At 30.8% G+C, this 23,826-nt stretch overlaps 2 protein-coding genes across 7 annotated transcripts; both read right to left on the bottom strand.

The window, feature by feature from the left end:
• Positions 1 to 1,915: 1,915 nt before the first annotated feature.
• On the bottom strand, positions 1,916 to 3,757 carry LOC107003074 (allene oxide synthase 2, chloroplastic). Its single transcript, XM_015201322.2, has one exon. It carries the CDS (start codon positions 3,643 to 3,645, stop codon positions 2,113 to 2,115), a length of 1,533 nt encoding a protein of 510 aa, XP_015056808.1. The 5' UTR covers positions 3,646 to 3,757; the 3' UTR covers positions 1,916 to 2,112.
• A 4,276-nt stretch (positions 3,758 to 8,033) lies between these two features.
• LOC107004997 (OTU domain-containing protein DDB_G0284757-like) lies at positions 8,034 to 22,718 on the bottom strand. 6 transcript variants are annotated; one of them, XR_001454807.2, is made up of 13 exons: positions 22,467 to 22,718; positions 18,780 to 19,107; positions 18,523 to 18,695; positions 18,190 to 18,263; positions 17,200 to 17,254; positions 14,495 to 14,569; positions 14,329 to 14,402; positions 14,199 to 14,247; positions 13,595 to 13,679; positions 12,736 to 12,792; positions 11,901 to 11,987; positions 11,749 to 11,805; positions 8,034 to 8,449 (listed from the first exon to the last, which is right to left on the bottom strand). XR_001454807.2 is itself a non-coding variant. In XM_015203444.2 (12 exons), the coding sequence occupies exons 2-11, from the start codon at positions 19,105 to 19,107 to the stop codon at positions 11,908 to 11,910; spliced, it is 1,050 nt and encodes a 349-aa protein (XP_015058930.1). In that variant the 5' UTR covers positions 22,467 to 22,718; the 3' UTR covers positions 11,487 to 11,805; positions 11,901 to 11,907. The 6 variants fall into 6 exon arrangements, 2 of the variants coding, with proteins under 2 accessions (XP_015058930.1, XP_015058932.1); XR_001454806.2 differs by having other exon boundaries at positions 8,034 to 8,446; XR_001454809.2 differs by having other exon boundaries at positions 11,749 to 11,802.
• Between the last annotated feature and the right edge of the window lie 1,108 nt (positions 22,719 to 23,826).

Raw genomic sequence — 23,826 nt, 5'->3', positions numbered from 1 at the left:
AAAGAGTTCATAAAGATTGATCCATATTGGATAATGATATCCTAGTCCATTGGGCTATATAGCCCATGTTCAGAAGACACTGCCTAGAGGAAGCGGAGAGGTTGAAAGAAAAAGACTATATACTACTTCTTCGATTTATTTTTATTTGTTTACTATTTTTAAAATATATTTTTTTAATTTTTACTTCTTATTTTTAGTAAAATATCAAGAAAATATAATTTATTATCTTTTACCCTACTCTAACATTTATTTCTCAAATCAGTTTCTGGAATTAAGATTTATATAGCAACTATCATTGAAGGATCCGATATAGAAAATGATATTGCATCTTTCTTAATTTGAGGTTTCGAATTTGAACTTAAGATATGAAAAGTTTTTTGGTAGAGAACGTTTTCCTGGTGGGGTCACACAAGGCACAAATTCAAGCTCTCGTGTGGATACTAAATACTGAATGAGAAATAAAGAGATTATAACAATTTATCGTTATTTTTTAAAGTACGTATAAAGTTCAAAATGGACATGTAAAAATAAAGAAGAGAGATTATTTTTTTGTTAAAATATACTAAAAGTAATAGCACTTTTAAAATTAGTTATTTTCAAGAAATATTTAATATTTTTTATTTAAATAAGACCCCAAATAAATTTTAACTTGCCTTCTATGGTTAGTTTAACTATAATGGGTTTATACACCCGACGCGAGTAAGTTTTTTTCATTATAATTAAATGTATTGTGACTACCCAATAAATTTTTTAGATACCAATTAAGCTAGTATTTGATGAATCATATTTTTTTAAAAATAATTTTCGAATATTTATTTAAACATAAAAGTTGAGTAGATTTGAAGATATAATTTTTAAATATTTTCCAAGTTACCAAGAATTAACTATTTTTCAAGTTTCGAGAAACCAACTCACCCCAATTTTCAGACTAACAAAACGTTAAAAAATTTCCAAATAAAATGTATATCCAAAATAATCTCATTTGAAAATTTTAAACTTGAAAAATGAAAATCCACTGACCAATCTAGTGCTAAATAGGCACAAATCATCTTGATGATTGGTCAAATGACATTCCTATTATTTTAATAATAATCTTAGCTAAAAATATTGCCCAACCAAGATTCTTGTCTATTTGGTTCTTGCAATTAACATGGAACTAAAGGACTATGATAAATATTTTATTCGTTTCGATTCGTTTGTATTTTTTTCTTCGACTCTACTAAAAAGTATTTTCTTCAAGTCTTTTTAGCAATTTTAAAAAAAAATATTTTTCACTTTTAACATATTTAAGATCGTAATACTAAAAATCCTTATATATAGTACATCACACAATTCAAAATTACTTTGTAATTTTCTCGAATTTTTAGTTATTAATTTAAAAAATAAGATAAACAAACTTAAACAGAGAAATATATATTTTTAAAGTATATCTAATTTCGACTCTTAAGATCAATATGGGTTGTAATGAAATGTTAGAAACTGTTTCACCCTTAATTACAATTTTCAAATTCAAATATTGGGTATGAAAGAAATTTTGTTGAAAGCATCAATCCGAATATACACTATAGTATAATCTTGATTAAATTAAAACTTCAATCCACACTTTAAATATCGAGTGGATAATCAAAATAAAAAATTTGAACTCTCAAGAAATAACATTTTCTCCATTTTAATTGGTTTAACTTACCTTTCTTTTTACTTCGTTTAAAAATAATAAACGACTCTCTTTACTTTTAGTATTTATTTAATTTGAACTTATCAGTGATTTATTTAACATCATAAAATTAGATTATATTTTAATATGATTAACATATCTTTAATTTAAAATTAAAAACAATAAAAATCTTTTTATGTTACTTTGATATTTAAAAAAAAATCAAAATAGACTAACTAAATTTAGACAATCGAACAAGTATTTCGAAATGGAAAAAAGTTAGTAATTTAGAAGAAAAAAAACATGTACACCAACCAAATCTAAACAAAAAACACAAATTCACCCATTTTGTGAAAATATTACTGAAATTATAATTACAAACAAACACATACACTGGCCGATAGCGACAGTGTAGACCAAATTTCGATCTCGATTCGACTTTCGACCTCGATTCAAAGTTAAGCTTTTTTCAAAAAAGTAATAGTAATTGAAGACCCTAACGCCGACGTGCCAACGTCGACGTTGAGTGTATCGTAACGGAGAAAAAACTCCGTTACGAATAATCTCGAAACCATCACTACAAAATCTTTTCCGGCGCATTGTTTATTCCCCACAGTCGGAGTTTCCGTTTCCGGTCCATTAGACCATAATACATGTTTCAATAATTTTTCTCCTTCTTCTCCGACGAACCGATCGGCGACGAACTCTCCCGGCCGGTCAAAAATTTTCGGATCCTTCGTTGCAAATGGTTGGTACCCGAATAGCATTTCACCCTTTTTCACCTCGAAAACGGCGTCGTGTGATTCGATTTCAAGGTCTTGTTTGGCTCTTCCGTATTGTGAAGCAACCGGAGGATCAATTCGTAAAGCTTCATATACTACTGATTTCATCAACGGCATTTTCTCCATCGCCGACATCGTGATCTTCCCGCCGGCAGATTTTACTTCCGATCGGATCTCGTTTGCTAAACGGGTTTGGATCTCCACCCCTGCTTTCGCTATCGATTTCAGCATATTCGGGAAGAAAATCTTCATCCCACCGAAGGAATTGAAGCAAGTAGCGAAGAGAAGATTATGACAAGCTTCATCTTTAGAAATGCCAAGTTTATCAGCTTCGATGAACAAATCGGCGGAGTTGGTGTAGAAGAAATCGTAAAGTCTCTGGTAATCTTTCTTCACCAGAATCGGAGGTAACCGGAAAGTATGGAGGAGTACGTCGTCCAGAAACTTCGGAAGACCGAGAGTTAGCACAGGATGGAGCTGAAGCAAAACCCATTTTCCGATCAATGCCGGACCATCAGTTCCGAGCTTAGTTTCAACTGGGTTAACTCCAAATAACGATCTAGCTAAGAAATTAAACGCAGCTTGATCATTGCCGGAGTTAAAACCAACTGTACCTTTTTCCTCCATTTCCTTATCTAGGGTTTCGAAAAGCTCTGTATAAGTTTCATGGAATTCAGGTATAACATGATCACGACGAGAAGAAAGAAGGAAGAACATCAATTTTTTCAATTTTTCATGGTTTGGTTCAGATGGGTCGAGATACGAAAGAATACGGTAACCACCGGTGAGTTCAGTCGACGGCATGAAAGTTCCGGTGAAGAGATCCTTCTTTTCAACTTTCGAAACATCGAAAAGCACCGGAAAACTCTTGCCGTCGAGCAAAACAACTACCTTCGGGTTGGAAGTGATGAATGGTCCCGGTGGCATATTCGTTCTAAATATAGTTGATTTGTATTTTGCAATTCTTGATTCGAAAAAATCATTTTTTCCTTGATTATAAAAATAATCAAGCCTATCTTTCCATGGACCAATACCCGGCAACCCATAGTCGCCGGGTATGGTCCTGGTAGGTAATTTTATAGGTTGGGTTACTACGATTGTTGATTTATCGGATAAAGAAACAATAATAGGACGAAATGTAGAGTATTTTGATGGAAATTTTTGGTGAAGAGAAGGAAGAGGAAGAGAAAAAGATGAAGTTAATGCCATTGAACAAAAAAAAATGGTGGGTAATGTACTAATGTTAGTGATACAAAGGTGTTTGATGAAATGTTTTCCTATAGTGTAGTGGTAGGGACTAAAGAAAGAGTGATGTATATATATAAAAATATTGTGGATGATGATATTATTAAAGTGTGTGAATATATAAACAAATTTCACGTGTATAATTTTATATAATATAGTTGTCATCACTAGATAGAATGATTTTTCGAGAGATTTTTTTTTTAGTAAAGTTGAAAATTTGATAATTTAGATCTAATGTGGTGGTTGAATATTCAAAGACTTATTATAGAGTTAGAGAATCTATCGAAGTTAATATCTTTATCTTATACGAAAAAAGGTTTTCAAATCAACTAGATTGGTTGGAATTGGACATCGAATCATAAGGTTGAATATTTCCTAAACTGGATAAATTCAGTTTGGTTCCTTAACACTTGTAATTTATATTTGTATATCTCACACTTCTCACAATATAATTTTAGAAATAAAATTACGTTAAATACGTCATTGGTGTTATTGTTATTATTGTGATTGTGTACATATATACTCTACAGTCTATTATCTTCAATTCACACCTGATAAAATTTCACTAGATATATTGTTATTATTATTAGCATATTCTAGATTGGGATGGCTAAGTATAGGGATCGAAGAGTATTTTCTCTGTCCCTCAAATTAATTATAGCTGGAGAGTTGTTTTAAATTAATTTTAATCTAATCATTATGAAAAAAAATTAGTATAACTAATATTTTTTTAATAGTTTTATAATATCTAACTCTTAATTATAAAAGATTAAATTAATTTAATTTAATTTTAATTTTGAAAAGTACAGTCAAATTGAGTTTTGAAATAAAACATGTGACAAATTTGGGACAAATGGAATACTATTCCTACGTAGTCTTTTGACAATGTATCGAACTCTAATATTCAACATATTGTATTTCTTTCTTATTTAAGGTTCCTAAGTGTAATGTGAGTGTTCAATTTGTGTAAGCAAAATTCAATCTTCTTATGCACCAATCTAGTATTAGACATGAGCAAACGTATATTTAGAATATAAATTGTATAATTTTTTATATTGAATTTAGTACTATATTTTTGAAGTATTAGTTCAAAATTTGTAGCAATTTTCTTAAATTTTGGCTCAGGAACTAACCTCTTTCCCCTTTCTTTTAGACTTTTTCTCTCTTCTCTTTGTGCTTTCATTCGGGCTTTTCATTCTATTATATAGAGATTTGAAGAAATTTTCTATATAATAATAAAATGTAGAAAGGCGAGGGTAAGGTACTTTCCACGACATAAACAAAGAAAATTCAAGATAGATATATGACTATCAAAAGACGAGTAAGGGAAGGGGAGAGGACGACGAAAACGGAGGCTCGACCTACATATAGAGAGAGACTCTCGAAATCAAACGGGACTATAAACGAATATGAGAATTAGCACCATTCATATGAGTACAAAGTGCTTTTGTTTTGTCTCTTCGAAACAACAAAACAAATGGACAACCCTCTCTATATCTTGGTTTCGATTTTAGCAGAGCATCTTTTTGGGTTATAGTGCGATTGTTGGAGCAACTCTCTATATTGTGGGTGTTGGGGGTGGGCCATTAAAAGCATTTCGATCAAAACGAATCCGATAAAAATATTTTATATTCGCCTCTAACCCTACAAATTCAAACGAATTTAATAAGTTCACATAGATCTTATAGTTGTGAGTAAAACAAGGGAAAAAGTTCAAATATGCAATAGAACTTTGAGAAAAAGACTTATGCAATCCGTTAAAAGTTTGACTCATCTGTTGCAATTTTTGTTTGAGAAAAGACTTATCCATGTCAGCATTTCCTAACTGAAATGACACCGATGAGGAAAACTCTTAACGGATAGCATAGATGAGCCTTTTATATAAGTACGTTGGCATATTTGAACATTTTTCGCTTTTAAAAAAATAATTTAATTAATGACGTGCCCGAATCATAACTGACCACGTATAAACAATTTTGCAAAGTCAGAACTGTTTTCAGTTAACAAATAATGACATGTATAATGTTTTCTCAAACAGAAAAGACATAGATGAACCAAACTTTTAACACATGATATAAATAAATTTTTTCTCAAAATTCGATAACATATTTTAGTCTTTTCCCATAAAATAATAACTAATTCGAATAATAATTTCATGACAAATTTTAAATTCATAAACTAAAACTTTGAATATAAAACTCATTATCTATAAATTAACATGAATACAATCCAAAATAATACTAACAACAAGGTGTCAGATAAGATGCTAATAAGATCTATAAATTAACATGAATACAATCCAAAATAAAATATCTACAATGTGCAAAGCCAGTAATCCAATCTTTAAGAATCTTAAATATGGTAAAGAAAAAACATAAACCCCTTTTTTCTTCTTCTAATTATTATTTATTATTTATAAGTTTATAAGATAATCTTTTTTTTTCATTCATCTTGGAAATGTTCCTCGAGTTGCTACTAATATTTGGAATAAAATATTTTCTCTTCCAAAATTTAATGAAATTATTCGTTTTATATTTTGGTCCTTTTTTTTTTATCACTTGCACAACTCGTATTATAAGAACTACACTAGGCTAGAGACAAAAGTTCGGATCCAATATATATTATTTTATTGTTTTAGTTTTATCATTTTGTTATCAATTATTTTAAATATATTTTTTAAATAATATATATGACACATACATTATTTTGAGAATCCTAATATGTAAGCAGCCACAATAAACTTAAAATAACTAAATTATTTCCGAGAAGCACACATATCTCAATCATATGTGTTAATAGTGGAAATTAGTTTGCCCAGTAGCTAAAAATTAATTAACTATGGATCTACATAATATAATATCAAACTATAGATGTAGGTGCATATTAAGAAAGAAAAAATAAAAAATAATAATATTAAAATAAGATAAAAATGACTTTGATCGAGGACAAAATGCGAAAAGCCAAAATCAAATTATTACTCTGAAAGTCTAACTATGAATAATTTAAAAAGAACTAGTACCAAAATTATTCGGTGTGAGAGCCTATTACCTCTAACTTAGAGGTAATAAACCAAGAAACATTATGAAAATAATTAGATAAGATACGATACAATATTAGTTAACGGAGTAAATGATTTTAGATAGAAGATAAAGATGGAGGCACATGTATTACGATAGAAGGTTATTTAATGATAATTGTTTATCTATCGATTTATGTTGCTATCTGTTGTGTTAAGTATCTCGATTACTATTTTATTTTCTTACAATGCTGTTTCTATTTGTTGTTGGTTGTTATCTGTTATTTTTTGTACTTCTACACTATTTTAGTCTTCAGGTTACCTTTTTTTTTTTGAGTTAATAATCTATCATAAATCTAATCTCTCTTCATCTAATATAAAGGTAAAGATTTATATATTTATCATTTCTAAATTTTATTTTGTGTAATTATGTTAAATATATTATTATCACGGTATATTTTATCTTCCCTTATTTAAAAACTATACTTCTTTCGTTTAAAAAAAAAATGTCTTTATTTTCTTTTTAGTTTGTTTCAAAATGAATGTTCCCTTTCCTTTTTTGCCAACACTTTTAACTTTAACTTTCCACGTGGCACATTTAAGAGCACAAAATTAAAGAGCGTTTTGATATATTTGATATAACTTTAATTTAGAACCACAAGATTAAAATTGTTTTTTTCTTTTGTTAAACTACGTTCGAAGTCTAAGGTTTAGGATTCGTAATTTAGGTCATCTTTTTTAAAACGGAGGGAGTAATATAAATTAAATATTGACTCCACCTGAATGGAGATGAATGTCTGCTCCGGTACTGCCAAAATGGTTTCGATTATTAATTACAGTAATTTCTATTGGTCAGGACTTAATTACTTTTCTTTCTCCTTAGATAGAAGAGACAGTAACTTTTTGCATGGCTGCTTATTGATAGTTTAATTACAGTTACAGTAACTTTTTGCATGGCTGCTTATTGGTCATTCAATTGGCAAGTGTGAATATTTTTATCATTCCAACTTCTCAAATTTCGTTTTTATTTGTCATTTTTTTCATAAATAATTGATTAAATTAAAGTATAAATTATCGTATTGCTTCTATTTTATTCTTGTAAATTAATAGTCTTAAAAATATTCATTTGATTAACTTAGAAAAGCTAAATAAATAATTCATGTTTATTGATTAAATTAAATAATTTAAATAAATTAATTCATATTTATTTATTAAAAACTTATGTTTTAAAAAAATTAAATAAAAATAAAATAATAAACTTTTTTAGTTTGTTAATACACATAAAATCTAAAAGACTAAATTATTCCATCCCCTGAATTTGAAGCTTTTTATTTGGTTTACACTTAAACTATATTCTGTTTTAATTATCCCTTCAAACTTGTTTATTCCACTATCACGTACACCTTTTTGTCTGCTGCTCCTAGTCTGACTACACACGCGCGTCAGCTGGCAAAAAAAAGATGATGTGGATTTCACCTGGATAAATAATAGTCACCTAGATAAATTAAAATGACAAAAAATAAATATCATATTCCAACTATTTTTTCGGTCGCCGTCAATCTCCACCACCAACCAGCGTATCTCCTCTTCTCATCTCTCTTTCCACTGCAAAATCAATTCTTCACTCTAACCTCCTTTCCACTGCAAAACAACACGGTTTCTTCCAGCTCGCATAACACTCCATCTCCTTTCACCTTGCTCAATCAGCTGAATCGGAATCCTATCCATTTTCAACGATGAGAAACAACTCTGCTACACAAAGGATTGGCCCTTCAGCTTCGATAATGATGACGCGACGACGGTGATGTCGTCTGCGGCCGGTCAGTATTAAAAAAAATAGAGATTTTACATTTTTTTTACTTTTGTAGCTTTATGACGTGGCAAAAAATTACTCCCTCACACATCTAGTAGAATGTGATTTCAATTTCTATACTAAGTGGACAGAAAAGATACACGTATTGAATGGATAAATAAATTTTGAAGGATAATTCAAACAAAATAAAATTTAAAAGTACACCAAATAAAAAACTTTAAGATAATGAATACTTTTATCAATCTAAAATAATGACCTAGTAAGTATTTTGGCCTTCACAGGGAGTATTGCAAGTTCGCTTAGTAAATTGTATTATCAGTCTTATTATTCGAGCCTTCTTTAACATCTTTAGAAAAAGCCTAAACTTTTTTACTAAATTACAAATTGTGCCTTCTTTCATTGAGTATAGTGGAGTCAATTTAATTTTGATAACTTTATTGAGTTTCTATATATTTTCATTTTTATTCTTTACATATTAAATTGTTTAAATTTAATATAGTTAAACAATTTGATAAAACTTAATTATTTTGCTTTTATATTCAAAACAATTTATTGTTTTAATATTGCATATATCATTAAATAATATTAATAGTCATATTTATATTTTTAAAGTATAATTGATAAAATGAATTTTAAAAAATAAGCTCCTAATAAATAATTTATTATGAAAAACATTAAATTAATTAAAATCAAGTATATATTTATTACCTCGACGTAAGTATTCAAATAAGATTTTACCTTTGTGAGATACTTGTTAGATATAAATGCAATTCACCAATATTTTATTAATGTTTTACGTAGTACACACAATTTATCAACATAAAAGATTAACAAATCATAACATTTTGTTTGCAAGTAAGCTTTTAAAAAAAGTTTTTATGCATCGAAGAAAGAAGGACATGGTTTACGCGCATACATAATTTTTCACCTTATATAATAATACAATTGATAATATACTCTATAATTTAAAAAATGAAATTTGAAAAAAAAAATATACAAAGATTTTATTCATATATTTACTTAAATATATGTACCTAAATAAAAAAAGAAGTTTCATAGGGTAATTATCATTGAGTGCATTTTTATGAAATTAGGATTTCCATTTCATGTCTATCTTATATTTTTCCTTTTTTATTTTTTAAAATTAGTTTTGGAGTTTTTTTTTTGTTATTATTATTATAGTAGAATTACACGAAGAAAAATTAAATTTAAAAATTTAAAACTATAATAAAATTACAATAAAAAACTTTAAAATCAAATTTTGATTATCAAACTCAAATTTTGAATCGACACATTTCATCATATTTTTATACCATTAGTAGTGCGCGCATGTTTAAAGTCTGCACAATTCTTGGTGGGTCCTAAAAAGTCATAGCTATTATGATCTCCATTAGTACCCCTTCAGTCTATTTTACTTGTACTAGCTTTTTGTCTTGTTTTGTTTTACACATTTTTTTAGAAAATATATTAATTATTATATACTTTTATATTTTTATTTCTATTTATGCATATTTCCACATCAATATTTCAATGCCAAATTAAGTATTTTTTTTTTTGGATGCATGTATCGGATACCGGATAGAAAACAAAGAGAGCAAAGATTGCCATTCTCTTTCTTTAGGGGGGTTGGGTACTAATAACTCATTTATATTATATAGAAGGTGTGGTACCGATGAAATTATTATTATTTTTTATTAGTTTGAGATTCAATTTCGAACTATGCATATGAATTTTTTTGGTAGAAGTGTTTCTCTCAAATAAGTCCTCCGTGGTATGAATTTAAATTACTTAAATTTCAATACGAATATCGAACCTATGGAAAATCAACAAAAACTCAATTCTGTATGCTTTTTTGTAGCTCGAGTTTTATGGACTGCATTGGAGTTGAACATTCTTCAACGACAAAGATACAAGGAAATGAAATCAAAATGAAATTTTACACTGCCTTTGAAAGAAAAAGTAGAATACTTCCTTGATGTGGACTTCTATTGCAACTCCAAAATATTTTCAAACCCAACAAAAGAAAGAAAAAAGAGACTCCAAATATTTAACTTCATTGAACTAACAAGTACTAGTATTAGGCTTATATCTGGTGTTTTGTGCGGTAAGAAAATGTCACCAATTCTTAAATTTAGGTTATATAAAGTGACGGTCAAACCAAATATATTGTAGGGAGGCAAAAGTATTAATTGATCAAGAACTCAAACATTTAAAAAAGACAAATTGTGGAAATAAAAATGTTAGAAATGGATGTTTATGCATTCGAAGAGACATAGGAATAAAAATGAAGATGTCAAAAACAAAGCGGAAATAATTATCATGGTGGACAAGATGAGGGAGGTAAGTCTAAGACAAGCGAGTATGTGAAGAGGAGATGTATACACACTCTAATGAGAATGTGTAAAGGTTGACTATAGTCGGAATAATGAGAGGTAGAAGTAAGTCAAAAAAATATGGAGCGGTGATTAGACAAAACAAGACATGATACATCTGCAGCTCATCAAAGAATGAAGATTAATAGGTAGTCGAGCGTTATTTCATTTCCTTACAAGTATTGTTTTTATCACCTTTCTACTATTTTCTTCACCACTGTATTTGTTTCTTATACTTAATTTACTTAAAATGAGGGTCTATCTGAAACATTAAAACTCAATACACACCACAATCTCCAAATCCCACTTGTAAAATTATAGTAAAGATTTTCTTATTGCTGTAGTATTTGTCTTTTACCCACTTCGATAGTACATGAATCAAATTCTAAGTAATCTTTGGACATGCGATTTCATCTTGTGATTTGAAATCATGAGATGAATCTCAAATTCTCCAAAAAGTTTGATTTGAATTTTCATATCATGATTTTATATTTTCAAATATAAAAATTGACCCACAAGATTTATTTCGTAAAAAGAAAAAATCCTATACCTACCACCCATTTATTTTATATGTAAACAACATTTATAGTTGATATTATTACTCTTACCAATGAGATAAAAATGATATTTCCAGAAATCAGATATATATTCACCTATACATCTTACTATTAAAGGTTAAGAGAAGATAATATGCACCTGAAGTATTTTATTTTGTAGATGCATTCAAGGTAGACATACTTAAAGAAGAATATGGAAAATAATGTTAGACTTGCTGCTGGATTTAGCAAAGATGAATAGTGCAAGTTCAAAACCCAAACCAAATATTGCTCTTGGGAAAGAATGTCAAGAAAAAAAATGGCTTGCACCTGAGCTGGATATCGGTAATTTGCAGAAGTGTTGAGCCAACCATAATGTATTAGCTGCTAAATAACGGAATCAATAAATTAATAGTTGAGTAGAATAACTTAAGACTGAAAAAGTGCAGAAGTTGAACAAAATATGTGAAAGTGTCTAATACCAGTCTATCATTGGTAACCATCTTGAGATTCCAATTGCTCATTTGAAATGGCTAAGTACTTCTTTTTCATCTCAATGGCTGTGATATCTGTAAGGCAGAAACAAACAGATTCAACTGTTAAACGAAGACCCCAAGAGAACACTCACTCGTTAAGCAAGAAGAAAATGCGGGTAAGACCCAGAGTTTGGATCATATATACGGTTTAAAAGGAAAAGAATGAGAATGGAAAGGAATAAATCATTTTGGACAGATGATTTCCTGATTCTTTGAGGATCAGATGGGGAGAAGAAAAGAGTAAGAACATGCCCATTCGAACTAGCACACCGAAAAGAACTAAGGTACAATATAAGATTTCTACTTGAATCTTTTTTGTTTTGTTTTTGATGATCTGGGTCAGCTTACACTCACCTTAACTAATTCCACGATATACATGTCACCTCCCACCACCAACAAATACCAGTTAACTTTGTTGTTAATGAGTTAATGTGATCATCTTTGTTTCATGTCAATCAATAGAATCACTTTGACTTGTTTACTTTCCTTCATATTAGAGGAAAGCTTTTTTTTTTCTTTTCTATTGCCCACAGGCCACATGGTGATCCAAAGATGCGTACACCAAAATGACCATTTTAAACTTGGACTGTCAGTCCTCTACTTGACTATTTAGGCAACAATTCAATGCAAAAGTTTTTCTATAGTAGTAAAATTGGCAAATTAATTATCAACCGGAAAATTGCAATCAGTACAACTTTACGTGACAAGATGAAAGCAGAAAAAAGAGGTGGAATTTAGAGATGATAACTAATTCAAAAAAATTAGAACATTTTGATCTCACCTCGTATAGGATATATTGAGTTGTAGTGAACCTCGGCCCAAAAGCTCAAGAAGATAACTGCAACAAAGGGAGTTCATATACAAGAGTCAGGCCAACTTTGTTAAAACTGAAGAGAAACAATAATGCGACTGATCTCATATGAACTCTCTTTCATGATTATTTGACCAAGTAATAATGATAAGGATCACTCAGAGTTGTTTGATATATTCCAAGAGAAAAGGAGATCTCTCTTTTGAATTGCACAACGGGAATAAACGAATCCACCCACCACCCGAAGGCGACCGAAATATATCTGTTCTTCATTAACAAGTTCAGGTAAAAATGTTCATTTGTTGCTTGAAATTAAAATTCCACAAGAAAAAACCAAGTCTAAGCAAAAACGTACTATTTTATTATTGTAGATACAAGTCTAGGAATCTAGACTTAACCATGAAGGTCAGTAGTACCACAACTCGTATATTTAGAATGTTGATGCAGCTTATAAGACACAGCTCTAAATTCAAGGCAAGACTAACATCAGAGTTAAGGTCAACATAACTATTCAATGTTTTGTACAATTTATGCACTCAATATAAATAGTTGCTCCACCTAGAGAAATCAGTAAAGTTCGAAAATAGGATTCAATAGAGTGATTAGCCAATAATATAGGCATTGCAAAAGCAGATAACTGAACAAATTACTAGTTTTTCTAAACTGGAGTAATCGACTGTGAGGTGGCCAAACCAATACAAATATTTTAGTATTCACGCAACGTCATAGGGATAACTTAGATGATAAGCAATACGTTCAAAGCTGCAGCTAGATCTAGCAACAAGAAAAGGAACAAAAACAGATTTACGAACAAGAATACATCTTTTACCTCGTTCAGACTTTTGAATGGTGGGAAGTATCTCAATGTAGCAGGTATCTCTGAAAGATGTTATGACCAATATTTTTACACCATACTGCATTGAATAGTTGAGAAAGTCAGATAATTATAAATTTCTTGACTCTTCTAGCAAACTACAATCAAATACTGACTTTTTATCAGGAAAAATAAACAAGCCCCAATAACTTGATTTCACTGAAGAATAATTAGCTTGAGAATCACTAATAAACAACTAACAGAATCCAAACATCTCTTTGCAACAACCCAACATGATGTTCACAAAATGCACCATAAATGCACTAAGAAAATAAATTATTCTGAACTTTCAACTGATATTTGTAGATTAAACATGAATGAAGAATGTGCCAGGGGATATGCAGTTCTTGGTCTTTGCTATTTAATTAGTAGGTGCAAGTCTTTCGGAAAGTTCACCCCCTTGTGTGGCTTAGCCTTGGAAACGATATGCCAGAATTTTAAAAGAGAAAGACGCTTAGAGTGCCTCTCCTTCCCCCTCCAAATTCTTGATCACCAGAGAATAAGAGAAACAGAAAGAAAGGAACAATGGGGTGAGAGAGAGCACAGGCCAAAAACTTACCGAATCAGAAGCTGCTTGTAGAGTTACATGATCACCCCACTCGCCGTCCCTGATTTCATTTGCATAAAAGATAGTGATTTAGAGTAATCCATACAATGACATTAATTCAGAAACAAAGTTGAAGAGATACTTTGACATCTTGTTCAGGTAATCATGATAGGCCATGGGAACATATCCGTCATATATCTCTGGGCATGACTTGAGCTGATAATCCAAAAAAAGAAATGATATCATTATCGCGGAACAAGAATGATAAGGCGAGATTTGCTTATGTTATGATGTGAAGCTTTACGGACCTGATTCACAACTTGCTGTCTGACAAATTTGTGATGCTCAGGGGTGCGGTAAAATTGATCTGACAAAGCACGAAACTAGAACAATACATGTTCTACCAATCAGAAGTGAAAATGGAACAGTTAGGTGGGAACAACAAGACTGATTAAGATGATACCCCTTCAATCCCAACTGCATTTCAGTATTACTATTAATCTGAGATTCATACATACAAAAAAGACTTTTAGAGGGTGTGGGTACTTGAGAAGGAAGGAATTCATAAAGGACATGCATGAAGGGGCAGTCAAAGTACAGGAAAATGGAATGCAAATGAATTTTCTGAAAATGTTGAATTACACCAGGTTTGCTTTCCGCAGTATTGTTTACCCTTATTATGTGTGAGCCAACCAATAATATAAATAGAATCGTGCCTGTTATTTGCAGATGATACTGTCCATGAAACTGTGGAGGGACCCATCAGAAGTTGGATTTTTGGATAGGAACTTTAGAGAATAAATGTTTAGGATAAATAGAACTAAAACAGAATATATGTATAGTTTAGCTCGTATAAGAGGGTGAAGGTGAAGTTAGACAGGATTTAGCTTCTAAATGCTGAACTAATAGCTTAACTGAATTTTTCAAGAAATGATGCAATAGATACAACAGAAGGGGGAGAAAAGACGCATGATAGATGCAGACATGACATGCAGAAAAAAGTAGGATGTTTGAAATGGAGGGTTGCAACCTGAGTGTGTCCAACTTAGCTTCTAAAACTGAATTGTCCTGGAAATGACATGATAGATGCAGATATGATATATAGAATTAAAACACGATGTTTGAAATAGAGGGCTGCAATTCGAGTATTATACGATACATAAATACTTATCAAGTAAAGTTTCGTAGAATAGTGGTGAGACCAACAATATTATATGGATGTAAATATTGGGTCTCTAAGGCGAACATATCCATAATCATCCTCGGACACAGAGATATTAAGAAAAATATTCATTCCTATAATGTTACACAAGTAAAAATAACCACATCTGACAAATAGTGCACATAGCATGCATAAAGGATAAATTAAGTGAAGATTGCCTCCAGCCTGAGATGGTTTGTCCATGTCCAACGTTGATTCCATATGCCCCGAGCCATATGTAACATATTTCAATGATTTGAGGCACTTAAAAGGGATGAGGTAGACTAAACAAACAGGGAAGGAAGATGTCAAAAATACCTAACACCCTTGAAATCAATATACATAGCTAAGAATTGAAACAATGAAAGCAAAAGATTTTGGGATACAAGTTTAGCTATGTTGTTACACTATTAGGTCTGATATTTGCTAATAATTTGGTTAAAGACTGTATGACAATGTAGAATTAAGTGTAAGATTTAGAGAATCTCTAGCAGATATAAGCAAAGTAGTATTGGAATGCTTTGAGCCCCAATAAGTAAATGGTTACAGATGATTGGACATAGCAGGAGTCGATGTTCTTTGGATGGAGATGTGGTTATTCGAATGATGAACTTGAGATTTGATTGATTGATGAAAGAACTTGAGATTTGATTGATTGATGGAAGAACTTGAGATTTATAATGCAATTATCTAAGACTATTGACTTGTATCAACAAATTTTTTTTATAGGAAGTATTCAGGAGGATCAAATATTAAATATAAGCTTAAACAAGGTGAGCATCCTTTTTAGTTGAATCCCTAGGAGAGGTTATTCTCATTTTCCTCTCCTCTTTTCTTCTTGTTATGTGAAGTCCTCAAAGTTACTAACTGAAAACCAATTTGATTATTCATTATTTCGCTACTTCTTAATTACATAATTTGCAACCCTCATAGTTGACCTAAGATAACCTCGCTTTAACATCCCCAAACTGCATAACTTCTCCTTTTTTGATTAGGAGTTCATCACTTCTCGCATCAACTTTGACTAATGTTTAAGAAAAAGACTTTTTTAGCATTTTTCTAACGTAAGAAGACAGTGACATATGGATATCAAAGGTAAAAAATACAAACTTGTGTGAATTGTAGCACCGAAAACTAGAGCTTACGGGAAACGTTGTGAAACCAAATCATGTTCCTATTATTCCAAACTTTTGGTTTTTCAGGGATGATATATCTATAACACTTTATTTTCTAGGCTGGTTCCAACACTACATTTCAGATTTTATGTTGCAACCGCATAGCATTCCATAACCATATGAGATGGCTTTCTTGGGTGGAGCTTCTTAACCAAATGTCAGATGCAATAGTCTTTCAGCGTCCATTCCTCATTTTCCCCGTAGTGTATCTTATGATAAGTGCTTACATGATATTATCATTACATGGCATGTTAAAATTGGGATTAGAAGTTAGTAACTCCGATACATAAGCTATTTACATTTCACATACGGGGCAGTAAAGTTCCCCTATTTGGATAATCTGAAACTAGTGTTTGGTTTCTTAAAATATTGAATATTTGTTGTTCCATGTCCCGTTCTTTATTTACGTTGTATAACTCAAGAAATTTATAAAATGAAAAGACAGCCTTTTCGAACTTCTTTAACTCTAAGTTATAACTTAGTTATGTCTAAAGAAATCGAAATACTAAACCTGCCCTCCTCTTTTGAACAATAAACAAAACTACAGAGATCCTCAACTATCTAGTAAATAATTGTGGTAGGGAAGATTGTAACTTTTAACTGAAAAAAATTGAATGATGAATGTAGTAGAGCTGACCTGACAATTCCCATCACCTTGAACTTTAAATTCTACTAGTTCATAAACCTGTAATCTGTAGAATTAAACAAACTTCTGCACCTTAAACAAAAGAATGACAAAGAAGATAAACAAACAGGGAACACACTCACAAATTCTACATATATACTCCCTCGTTTCATTTTATGTTAAAGTATTTAACTAGACATGAAGTTTAAGAATTAAGAAATTCATTTGATGTATATAATAAATAATTGGATTATAAAAGAGAATATCAAAGTCGAGGTTACAAAGAGAGTAAACATTGAAGTATGAAGAACTTAATAAATTTAGATTCATGAATGTTGTGACAGTTGTATAGAAATAAAATGGAGCAAATATTTTGGAACATCCAAAACCGAAAAAGTGCAGTATAAATTGGTTCAAAGTGAGTTAAAATGAACCCCATTGTTTAAAAAAGAATGAAGGAATACAAAGGGACAAACGATCTACTTTTCGGTTTCAATTATAAAATCGAGTTCTTAGTCTTTTTAAAATAAAATTTACACAAAGAATTTGTTACCAAAAAAAATTTACATAAAGAATTATGAAAAAGTTAGTCAAAGAAAAAGTTGTTCGACTTCTCAAATAATAGTAGAGCCACATAAAGCAGACAGAGGGGAGTATTTCTTTCTGGTTTGTTCTTGTCCTATTATTTTCTCCTTTTTGATAGGTATTTACATTATTTAATTTGTTTAAACTTAACAGCTGCGAGAACTATCCCTGCCATCAAATAACACGGACTTAATTTTTCAAACAATAGAAAAACAAGCAAAATATAGTAAGCAATGATGAATCCTTATAATACAATATGATATTTAAGTTTTGCCAAAATATAATTTGTCGATCAGTGTCTTTTCAGAAGTGGTGAGGTAAATTTAGAGCAAAAAAAACAGTTGCAAGGTTTATCAACCAGCATAAGGTTTGTAGACGTTTGAACCAAACATGCACAACAAAGAAATTGTATAATACCGGTCAAGAAGTCTTTGATGATCTAAGGTTGCCTCATCAATTGATGGTATTTCTCCATTGATTCTAGGAATGTGCTGCAAAGGCAAGTATAGAAGTTGTATGAGCATAAAGGCAAAGATTGTTTTCAAGAGGCACAACTAAGTTTAGAGACAAAAACAAGTATATCTCTCAAGTGTATATGGAGAATGAAGTTTAACAACAATGAGACATATCTCCAACTACTTCTGGCACATGGATCCCGATTTTTTTGGATGATTGTGTTGATCATTAAAAGGAGAACAGTTGAAAATCTTAGTAGCTAACTCATTAGACATATGGACCTAGAATGCTTACAGGAATTGGAATCATCTGGTTCAATCGTTTCCCTACTTCACCATCAAGATCATATTCATCCGTCAATTCAAGTGAATATGACCAGTCCTCCCCTGTATATGACTCTTCTCCTGGGCTAGAGCATGAAGTGGAAGCTCCATCATTAGTTTCTTCTTCATCACAGTTCTCTTCTCCTGGAAATTATAATATGAATAGTCAGAATAAATTAACCCAAGAACTATATTTATGAGGTTGGAAAAAGCAAACGCTTCCAATACCAATATTGTAGTTTCCCATAGGTTGACCAAACCAGTCTTGTGGATAAAAATGTGTTTGTGTGTGTTCTTCCATTTGATGGAGAATTGAAGGTGGTTCAGCGACTGAAAGCTGAGATAGTTCTTCCTGGAGACGCTGTGCATTGAAATTGTGATTTTCCTCACTGCCAGATTCTGTACTAAAATGACCACCTTTGAAGTAATGGTCCTGATAGTAATCTAAGCTGTTTTGGGGCATGGCACCACTATATGCGCAATTAGAGTACGGATCACTATCAAACAACTGAAGACCCCACCGAACGACATCTGGATCTTGCTCGTGCGTAATCATCTGAGCAGTTTTATTTTTTTATCAGATAAAAGCACGCAACAATGAATACTGATGATTATTGCTGTGAAGAAATTAAGAATGATAAAAAGAGAGAGCCAATTATCTGGGCTCCGACACGTAGAACATCCATTTCCCTCCAAGCCAATTTTAGTACAAGAACATTGCAAAGAACTAATATATCAGTGTTTCTCTTTGTTTTTTGTGAAAAGTAATAATACAATTGTGTTTTCTTTTTCAAATGATCTAAAATGGAATCAACAAAGAATAAGGATTGGATTCATAGTTAGGTACAAAATGAGAATCCACATTCAAGCTTTCTGAAGGGACTGTGAACCATGATTTAGGTGTACCTACTTTTTCTGTTGTATTCGTGTGGGGCCCTTACCAACATTCTTTGGTGATGGTCATACAAATCAGAAAGGCAAACTCTCTTTGAAAATCATCTCAGAACTTATGCAGAGCTAAATTCAATAAACCATAAGTATACCTCTTTAATAGTTTAAGCTTTTAATGAGCCGATCATGCAATTCAAATAAACTACCCAAACCTCTAAACTAGTTATCAATGTAGTGGACATTAGAATTTAGTTAATTCCATTTTAGTCATTTAAAACACACACAGATAGACAGAGCAAGATACAATTCACTGTGCCATCATTACAGTTTCTTTCCCTTGATGCCAGCTCATGATTACTGTTTACTTCAGGATAGTTCTTCAATTATTAGGTGATCAAATGTCAAATACACAGATTTTGGTTACGAAGTGCCAATGGATCTTTCAGATTAAGCAGAAGAAAGAACTGAAAATAAGAAAATTAAAGACTAAAGTAAAGCAAAAACAACACACAACGCAATCTCAATCAAATGATCAATCAAAACAACCTATGATCAACTCAATCCATATTTCACCTACAAATAACCTCTCCTTTTCTTTTCTTTCAGATTTGGCGATTACACACTGATAGACAACACAAACACAAAACAGTACACACACATACAGAGAGCGAACTAAAGCCTTAGTCTGGATCAATCACAACAAATTTTGATCAAGTCAATCCATTTCAAACAGATTCATCGCCTGATGATTACACACTTCTACGACAATTGAACACACGAACACACTTGGGTACTCTGAGAGCAAATTAAAACCGCTATCTGAATAAATCACAACAAATTTTAATCAATTTCAAACAAATTCTACAACGAAAGAACAAAATCACTCAATACTCATCGTCACTTCACCACAAACACAGATGAGCAATCGGTATGAAGCTTAAAAACTACTCAATTTCATCTATTAACAAAATCACAAAAAGATGCTCGTTCAACCTACATTTAATTCCGTCCTATCCAAATTACAACAGCTCATTCAACTAAGGAAGAATGCTGTGTAAAACAAAAAGAGTACATACACATATCTAAATCAATAACAACGAATTTAGATCAACCCGATCCATTTCAAAACTACAACAATTGAACAAAATCACTCATACTCATCGTTAACAGTTCATACATGAACACTCAGAATGAAGCACAAAATACACTGAATTTCATCACGACAAATTTTAATCAACTCAATCCATTTCAAACAGATTCATCACCTGATGATGGCAACTTCAACAACAAATGAACAAAATCACTCCTACTCATCCTTACTTCACACATGAACACTTGGAACAAAGGACAAAAACACTCAATTTCATCTATTAGTAAAAAATCACAAAAATGCTCATTAAAACTTACATTTAATTCTGGCCGATCGAAATTACAACAGCTCATTCAACTGAGCAAGAATATTGTGTAAGAAAAAACAGTACATACACATATCTAAATCAATCACAACAAATTCTGAACAACTCGATCCATTTCAAACAGACTCATCAACCTGATGATTAAACACTTCTACAACAACTGAACAAAATCATTCATACCCTTCGTTACTTCACACATTAACACTCATAATAAAGCACAAAAACACAATTTCATCTATGCACGAAAAAATCACAAAAAGATGCTCGTTCAACCTACATTTAATTCCGTCCTATCCAAATTACAACAGCTCATTCAACTAAGGAAGAATGCTGTGTAAAAAAAAGAGTAAATACACATATCTAAATTAATAACAACGAATTTAGATCAACTCGATCCATTTCAAAACTACAACAACTGAACAAAATCACTCATACTCATCGTTAACAGTTCACACATGAACACTCAGAATGAAGCACAAAATACACTGAATTTCATCATAACAAATTTTAATCAACTCGATCCATTTCAAACTGATTCATCACCTGATGATTACGCACTTCTACAACAAATAAACAAACTCACTCATACTCATCGTTACTTCACACATTAACACTCGCAATAAAGCACAAAAACACACAATTTCATCTATGCACGAAAAAATCACAAAAAGATGCTCGTTCAACCTACATTTAATTCCGTCCTATCCAAATTACAACAGCTTATTCAACCAAGGAAGAATGTTGTGTAAAAAAAAAGAGTACATACACATATCTAAATCAATAACAACGAATTTAGATCAACTCGATCCATTTCAAAACTACAGCAACTGAACAAAATCACTCATACTCATCATTAACAGTTCACACATGAACACTCAGAATGAAGCACAAAATACACTGAATTTCATCACAACAAATTTTAATCAACTCGATCCATTTCAAACAGATTCATCACCTGATGATTACGCACTTCTACAACAAAACAAACAAACTCACTCATACTCATCGTTACTTCACACATGAACACTCATAATAAAGCACAAAAAAAAAACACAATTTCATCTACGCACAAAAAAATCACAAAAATGCTCATTAAACTTACATTTTGTTCCAGCCGATCCAAATTACAACAGCTCGTTCAACTGAGGAAAAATGCTGTTGAAAAAAAAATTACACAAAACAGTACATACACATATCTGAATCAATCACAACAACTTCTGATCAACTCGATCCATTTCAAACAGATTCATCACCTGATGATTACACACTTGTACAACAAATGAACAATTTCACTCGTAATGAAGCACAAAAAACACACAATTTCATCTATTCACAAAAATGCTCATTAAACTTACATTTTATTCCAGCCGATTCAAATTACAACAGCTCGTTCAACAGAGGAAAAATGCTGTTGAAAAAAAAATTACACAAAACAGTACGTACACATATCTGAATCAATCACAACAACTTCTGATCAACTCGATCCATTTCAAACAGATTCATCACCTGATGATTACACACTTGTACAACAAAAATGAACAAAACACTCGTAATGAAGCACAAAAAACACATAATTTCATCTATTCACAAAAATGCTCATTAAACTTACATTTTATTCCAGCCGATCCAAATTACAGCAGCAAGTTCAACTGAAACCGTACTCGAGAAGCCACAAATAGCAATAGTAGTAATATATGGATGGAGAGAAATGGTTGATGATTGGGGAGAAGTGGAGAAGGACGGATGTCACGAGGTGAGAGAGAGAGAGAGGAAATGGACAGTAAAAATGGAATCAAAATTCTGCAAATGCACCTCTTTCTGACTTCTCTTTCACTGCTCAGTCCCTTCTTTTGGCGTTTTTCAGCTTCTATCCTCGCCTTTTATTCCCTTTTCTCTTTTATTTTACAATTAAATTTATTTTTTCGCTATTTCATAATATAAAATAAGTGAATATTTTAGAGTTTAAAAAAGTCATCAATTTCTTTTTTAGCAATTTAACTATTTTATACATTTATAATAATGGTCATCTTATTGGATTTATGGAAAATAATTTTTATTGTTTGTCTTTATATATTTTTTCCATCAAGTGGGAATCAATAGGAATAAAGTGAAAAATTGGAAGTGATGCTATTAATAGTTATCAAATAAAAATGAAAGAACTATATTCTAAACTAGTGTTTAAGTAAATATTTTTATGTTTATTTGATAGTAGATTTTGAATTGGGGTTCGAAAATTTATTTTGAATATCTATTTGATCATAGATTTTGGATCAGACTTGAAAAATTTATTTTTAGTTATCTGTTTGGTTATAGATTTTGAATTACATCTGAAAAAAGTTAGTTTGAATGTTTGTTTGATCATGGAGTTTAGATCAAACTCTGAAAACTTATCTTAAAATATTTGTTTGATCATAAATTTAAGATTAGCCTTTGAAAATTTTACTTTAGATATCGATTTGATCATAGACTTTGAATCAGAATTTGAAAAGTCATCTTCAAATTTCTATTTGATCATATATTTTGGATCAGATGTTGAAAAACTATCTTCATATATTTGTTTGATCATATATTTTAAATTAGACTATGAAAATTTACTTCAAATGTTTATTTGATCATAGATTTTTTTAATCAAACTTTGAAACTTATTTTCAAATATCTGTTTGGACATAGATATTATTGAAAACTTATCTTCAAATATCTGTTTAGTAATAGAATTTGGATTAGACTTTGAAAATTTTACTTTAAATGTCTATTTGACCATAAAATTAGAATTTGACTTCGAAAAATTATCTTCAAATATCTATTTGACGATAAATTTTGGGTCAAATTTTGAAAACTTTACTTCAAATATTGTTTGGTCAGACTTTGAAAATTTTACTTTAAATGTTTATTTGATCAAAGATTTTGAATCAAATTTTGTTAACTAATCTTCAAATATCTATTTAGTTTTAGATCTGGATCAAACTTTA

This window comes from Solanum pennellii, chromosome 11 (genome assembly GCF_001406875.1).
Source record: "Solanum pennellii chromosome 11, SPENNV200".
NCBI classification, from domain to species: Eukaryota; Viridiplantae; Streptophyta; class Magnoliopsida; order Solanales; family Solanaceae; genus Solanum; species Solanum pennellii.
This window is presented reverse-complemented; position numbering and strand designations above follow the sequence as displayed.